We start from the raw sequence: 6,731 nt of genomic DNA, 5'->3' as shown, positions 1-6,731 counted from the left end.
TCCAAAATGACTCCAAGGTTCCTCACAGTGCCAGTGCATGCAGGTGCTAGGGCACCTAAACTAGGTACCACAGCAGCGGAGTCGGGGCTGAACACAATGTATTCTGTCTTGTCCTCATTTAAGTGCAGAAAATTCTGCGATAGCCAGAGTTTTATGTCACGTATACAATTTTGCAGCAGGATAAGTGCACCACTGTCGCCCAGTGTCAGTGGCACATAAATCTAAATGTCATCAGCATAAAAATGAAAATGAACATTGTGCCTTGATATGACTGAACCAAGTGGAGACATATACAAAGAAAATAGTAGTGGGGCCAAAATCGAGCCTTGGGGAACACCTGAGGTGAGAGGAGCTATGGAGAAATCACCAATCATCACAGAGAAGGTCCTATTTGTCAGGTAAGAAGTGAATCATTTTAGAACTGTGCCTCTCAAGCCAATCCGGTGTTCCAGCTGGGAGAGCAAAAGTGCATGGTCGACTGTGTCAAAGGCTGCCGATAAATCTAAAAGAACAAGAACAACAGGCCGCTTGGCATCTAGGGCCATAGTGATGTCATTATGGACCTTCAATAGAGCCGATTCAGTGCTATGACGAGTCTTAAAGCCTGATTGAAATTTATCGACTGCATGTCCATGTCCCTATCATCCCCTGTATGACTGGTCAACACAGCACATTTGCCAGATGATGTCACTATTTGGTGCAGTGAAAGGTGAATCAGATCCAACTTTTTTACTGCATGAGGTTGCCATCATTTTGTCCCCTGTCCCCTGAGGTACTGGTGCCTGCTGCAGTGAATGTAGTACCCCATAGACATGAACGGAGAATGGAGAGGGCTGCGTTTTTTCACTCCTTTGAAACTCCGTCTGAAGCTGATGCATAGTTCAGGCACCATTCTAAGGTCTGAAGAGACTCATGAGAAATCGTACAGGAGAGAAGCCAGTCCGTTGAGTTTGTGGCACAACCTTTTACAGTGCTCGTGTATTGTTGTATTTTACTGCATACAATAATTCATACTCAGAAAGTGGCAATGACGTGACACTTTACAACATTAAAGTATTTCAAAATGCAGTGGCACCGTTTTGCATTTTTTTGACTTTTAGTCAAATAAAGCACTTTTTCCAGTCATATATTTCATCATTGAAGATGTCTTAAAAATTGTATTAAAATACTGTCTAGTCCTCATGAACCCAATATCAAGTATCATCTCATCTCATGAGCCAAGTGTGTTATCACACCCCTCTGGTACTGTACTCGTACTTGTTGTCCTATATACGCTCTAATACCAATTAAAAGCATTAATTAACCTCCCACTGGCTGAGCCAATCGTTAGGCGGCAGAAAAGAAATTTCAGCAGCTTGGGGATATTTTAAGATAAGTGATGACAAACGCAAAGCCAACTACGAGCTCAACTTGTGTTTTGTGCGTGTCTGTCTATCTATGAGCACACCTCCCTCCCTGTCTCACAGACACACAGGGACGAGGTTGCATTTTACAGACTCAATATGTGCAACAAAACCAACAGTAACAGAGAAAGTAATATCTGATCCCAACCCTACTAAATATTTTTCTGTTTTATAGAAGTTTTGATCACAGACCCACTGGGAGTGTTCCTCGTCCCCATGTGGTCATTGATGGCTCAATGCCCATTCCTCTAAACATTGACACCAGCATTGATCCTTGACTGTGGGTAGGCATGTCTACCTGTAAGGAGACAAATACACGAATAGCTCTTGATACAGGCCACAAATGTATGAAACATTTGAATCTGCAAATGGTATGTGGTTACACACATTTCTGGTTCCAGCTTCTTGTGCTGTCAAAGTCGGCATCTCTTGTGTTGGGTCTCGTGCCGTGGTTTCACATAGAGATGTCTGCCCATACGGTGGCTCCGGGTTAGGAAGGGCTGCACCTCTTGCTATCCCTAACTTTGGTTGAGCTACAGGTAAGAACAGCCCTCTGGCTTGGCCAACTCCTCCATCATCAGGTTCCACCGGCAGCCCTCTAGTTCGTCCTAGCACACGCTCAGTAGGAGGCAGAGTTACTCCTTGTCCTTGTGGAATATCACCAGGGGTGGGAAAACCTCTTGCGCGTCCTGTACTAAGCACTTCTGTAGAGAGCAGCAGCCCTCTACTACGTCCAATAGCCAGCTTTTCAGGCTGTTGTCTTCCGCGTCCCATCCAAGGAACACCTGTCATACCACTGAGGTCAGGGGTCTGGCTTGGATCCATTCAGTCCACTTCTGAGTTGACCAACAGCTGGCACAACAATGGATTAAGTCTATGAAACAACACATAGGATAAATGTCAGCAGTACTCTCATTTCTCATTAGCACTATAGTATTACTACCAAAGAAATGGTACACAGCCAGTGTTAGGGTGATTTTTATTTTACACACTTATGAATGGTTTTATTTTATACGCCTCACACCAGTCTGTCAGATAGCACGGGCTGCAGAAAATCTGAGACGACACCACATAGTTGTATTTCCCTGGACTGAACTCTGACCATCTTAGCCCAGCTCTAACTTACCTAACATACAAATCCCATTTCTAGAAAAGTTGGGACAATTTCCAAAATACAATTATAATTAAATTATAATTTGTTATTTTGCTGGAACCATTATTTAACTGACATGTTGTCACTGACCAACCTAATTAAATGCATATTGTAAATATAAACACATTTATAATTTGATGCCTGCACCATACCCAAAAAAAAGTTGGGACAGAGTCATGTTTACCACTGTGTTACATCACCTTTCCTTTTAATTACACTTTTTAATCATTTGGGAACTGAGGATACCAACTGTTGCAGTTCTGGAAGGGGAAAACTGGCCCATTCATGTTGGATACAAGACTTCAGCTGCTCAGTCCATGTTCACTGTTGTCTGATTCTCCTCTTCATAATACACCATACATTTTCAATAGGTGACAGATCTGGATTGCAGGCAGGCCAGCCAAGCAGACACACTGTGTCTACTGGGGGTGTACAATTAATCATTGTACGATCTCAATTCAGACCCCTACACAATCTTATTTTCACATGAAGTTTCTGCCATGTGTGAATTAGCAAAGAGATCCATTACATCAAACCAAGAAAAAAAGTCTTGCGAGTGAGAGTTTGCAAGATGTGTATAAACCTAGTTGCGTATGCATAGAAATACTAGAACATATGTACATCTCATTTTTTGAGCTTTAGTAAGATGAGAATTCACCATTGTAACATTGTAGATAAGTCAAAAAACAAGGAAAAGCATGCCATGGACACTTTAACTAGCATGACTCTGTTGTGAGGAAGGGACGCAAAGTATTAAGCGATAGTTTACGGATTTCCTTGAATGAGCGTAAAATCCATGTCATGTGAGCTTGTCTGACATCCACTGACGTCCCCACCATATTGGCAAAATGTTACATTGCCTTGTTTGTTATGTCTATTTTCAATAAAGCTTGTGTAAAAAAAAAAAAAAACAGCACCTGGTTTTGTTGATATATTTTACCTCCTGCTGCTGCACTGTGACCAGAGGATGTGGAGAAAAATACAGGGCCTGAGGTTACTGCATGTCTGGGAATGTTCCTGTACAGGACTGTTTTACCTGACCGGGTCTAACCTACAAGCAGCCGGACTATAAGGACCCTGGCAGCAGTGACTGATCAGCTCATCAAGGCTGGTTTCCCCCGGAGCACAGTACTTGTTTGTTTTGACTGCTGGAGGCCAGTGTGTCTGCTGCATGTGATATGTTGCTGGATAACGAGCAGATTAACATTCCATGATGTTATTGTCGGGGCTATGCTACCTGTTGGAATTAATTTCACTACTTTGGAAATGTATGTGGTCATGTTGGGGGAAGATGCAGCGGCCACCGGTTGTATTTACAAACCTTGCAGCTACTTGAAAGGGAATGATGTTTCCACTACTTGGTGGGACTTAACAGTAAATAAAAAAAACACACATTGCATGTCTGTTAATGCGCCATTTCTGTAACATTAGAGAGAATTGTTGTAAGGCTGGAGAAGTTACTATGTCTGCATTATGCCAGTTAAAATATGGGGTTTCTCAATTACCTGCCTTGTTTAGAGTGTTACACATCTCTTTTCATCGGGTACATATACCGCTGTTTACCCGTCTATGGAGGAGAAATTTATGTTAATTAGCCTTCAAGTTTTGTTGTGCTGTCCACTTGCGACACAACACCAGCAGCAGGAGTTGTGCTTGTTCACAAACTGTCCTCTGGTTTTATGGAAGGGGCTTTTTGGCTCTCTGATTCTGAAACAATTACAAACTATTTGGAGTTACAGCGGGGCAAATAAGTATTTGATACATTGCCGATTTTTCTATTTTTTCCACTTACAGAGAATGGACAGTTCTGTAATTTTCATTGTAGGTACACCTCAACTGTGTGAGGCAGAATCTACAAAAAAATCCCAGTAAATCACATTGTTAGATTTTTAAATAATTTATTTCCATTTTATTGCATGAAATAAGTATTTGATCACCTACCAACCAGCAAGAATTCTGGCTCTCACAGACCTGTTAGTTTGTCTTTAAGAAGCCCTCCTATCCTCCACTCATTGCCTGTATTAATTGCACCTGTTTGAACTCGTTACCTGTATAAAAGACACCTTTCAACAGCATGGGAGAAGGTCATGTGGTCAGATGAGACCAAAATAGAACTTTTTGGTATAAACTCCACTCGCCGTGTTTGGAGGAAGAAGAAGGATGAGTACAATCCCAAGAACACCATCCCAACCGTGAAGCATGGGGGTGGAAACATGCCTTGGGGTGCTTTTCTGCAAGGGGACAGGACGACTGCATTGAGGAGAGGATGGATGGCGCCATGTATCGCGAGATTTTGGGCAACAAAGTTCTATTTTTCTATTGTATCAAATACTTATTTCATGCAATAAAATGGAAATAAATTATTTAAAAATCTAACAATGTGATTTTTCTGGATTTTTTTGTAGAATCTGTCTTACAGTTGAGGTGTACCTACGATGACAATTACTTCTGTCCATTCTTTGTAAGTGGGAAAACTTGAAAAATCAGCAGTGTATCAAATACTTGTTTGCCCCACTGTATAAGGGTGCCAAGCTAATCTAGAGGTACCCAAGATTAAACATTAAATGAGCATGCCATGGGTACTTGAATAGTTACAATAGGGGACTTCACTCATGGTTTAGCGATAAAATAGGAACTTCAGTGAATGTTACTGCCAGATTTTTTAACACCCATGATTAAAAGATAAGGTCAGACATTTTCTAGTATTTTCAACAATCCACATACAAAGACTAAAATTAACAATGAATTTCCTCTACTCACCGTTGGGTCAGTCAAACCTGGATTATTTTATTCATCTACGCCACAGGCACTGTTGTTCAAAAACTACAAAAAAAAAAAAAAAAAACCAGTAAAACATCAGACTGCTGATACTCTATTCAGTGATAATCATTCTGAGATGCTGTAGTTATGGAGTGTAATATGAAAGCCGTTTGATAGGTTTGAATTGTGTCAATAACAAACTTTAATATTACAAAATTATATTTATGTTATATGTAGATGTTGCATGCACTGTTCTACAAATGACCATGGTTAACCTGTGTTTACTCCATAATTCTTGTCAAGTTTGATATGGGGCATACACAAGGTGTGCGAAAAATATTAATATATTCTTTGACAATACTACTGAATAAAGGAATATTTAAATGAACCAATCAATAATAAATCAACACACACCCACAACATTTAGGTAAAGTGTTAGTGGATTTCCATTTTTTTTTATCCAATACTTTTACTGTTTCAAATAAAAATGGTAGTTCATACCAATTCTCCACGACTAATTTCATACTTAAATATATAAATTATCAAACTCCAAATGCATAAATATGGAAATATATATATATATAGAAAAAAGGACGCATTTAATTCAGCAAAATGCACCCTGGTCCTTTCCGAGGTCCAGTTATCTTTCATAAGTCGTTTGTAATCTTTGTTAAGTGAGTTTGCACGTGGGTATTTTGCAAACAACTAAATATTCAGAAAAGAGATACACTGATATAAATGAATGGGTGTAACCCTAATTTTTGTCACTTAAAAATACATGTAAGCTTGAGGCACTGATAAACAACCGTATATCAAGATGTTAAGCCACCTTTCTGATTTCAGAAGTGGCTAACGGTTATATTAATTAGCGAACAAGACACGATGATGCAGTGACTCAGTAGTTTGCATTTCAATGCATAAAGGTACTTCTAAAACGGCATTACAGTCGAATTAATGCTGTTTTCCAATTCTTTAAATACTTACCTTATCCACCCAACCCTTGACATTTGTGTTAAAATTTAAGTTAGCTGTTATTTTCCAACAAAATGTTTTCCTGTGTAGTCCTGGGACAGCAGCTAACGCTAGCTAAGGTAGCACGTTTTGAAGAAAACCACGAAGCCCACGGTGACAGCCTCTACCTATTAGTTACAACCAAAATACTTAGATAAAAGTCAGCGCTATGTTTCAAACCTGTAGCAAAAATAATACAGTATTTATTCACAAAGATAAGGCATTTCAGCTCACCTATTAATCAACCATACACACAAGGTGAAATCGGCACTAGGTCGATCTAAAGAACGTGTTCCGAGGGTAGACGGATGGTGTCTGCCTTCCGATACGCATATTGGATAATCCCTATATTCTGCAGTAGGTCATTGGTTCGTTGAACCCGTCAATCTTTTATTGGTAAATTT

At 39.9% G+C, this 6,731-nt stretch overlaps 1 protein-coding gene across 2 annotated transcripts in view; it reads right to left on the bottom strand.

Moving 5' to 3' along the window:
- piwil2 (piwi-like RNA-mediated gene silencing 2) overlaps nucleotides 1-6,731 on the bottom strand; it is a 28,176-nt gene extending 21,445 nt beyond the window's left edge. The window contains exons 1-4 of one of the 2 annotated variants that reach the window (XM_020590300.1): nucleotides 6,562-6,731; nucleotides 5,317-5,379; nucleotides 1,791-2,277; nucleotides 1,596-1,701 (exon numbers count right to left, since the gene is read on the bottom strand). In XM_020590300.1, the coding sequence (XP_020445956.1) occupies nucleotides 1,596-1,701; nucleotides 1,791-2,228 (544 nt within the window). In that variant the 5' untranslated portion in view covers nucleotides 2,229-2,277; nucleotides 5,317-5,379; nucleotides 6,562-6,731. Of the gene's footprint in view, nucleotides 1-1,595; nucleotides 1,702-1,790; nucleotides 2,278-5,316; nucleotides 5,380-6,300; nucleotides 6,479-6,561 lie in introns of those variants that run through there. The other variant, XM_020590301.1, reaches the window with a different exon arrangement.

The sequence above is a fragment of the Monopterus albus genome, unplaced genomic scaffold (genome assembly GCF_001952655.1).
Source record: "Monopterus albus unplaced genomic scaffold, M_albus_1.0 scaffold12.1, whole genome shotgun sequence".
NCBI classification, from domain to species: domain Eukaryota; kingdom Metazoa; phylum Chordata; class Actinopteri; order Synbranchiformes; family Synbranchidae; genus Monopterus; species Monopterus albus.
This window is presented reverse-complemented; position numbering and strand designations above follow the sequence as displayed.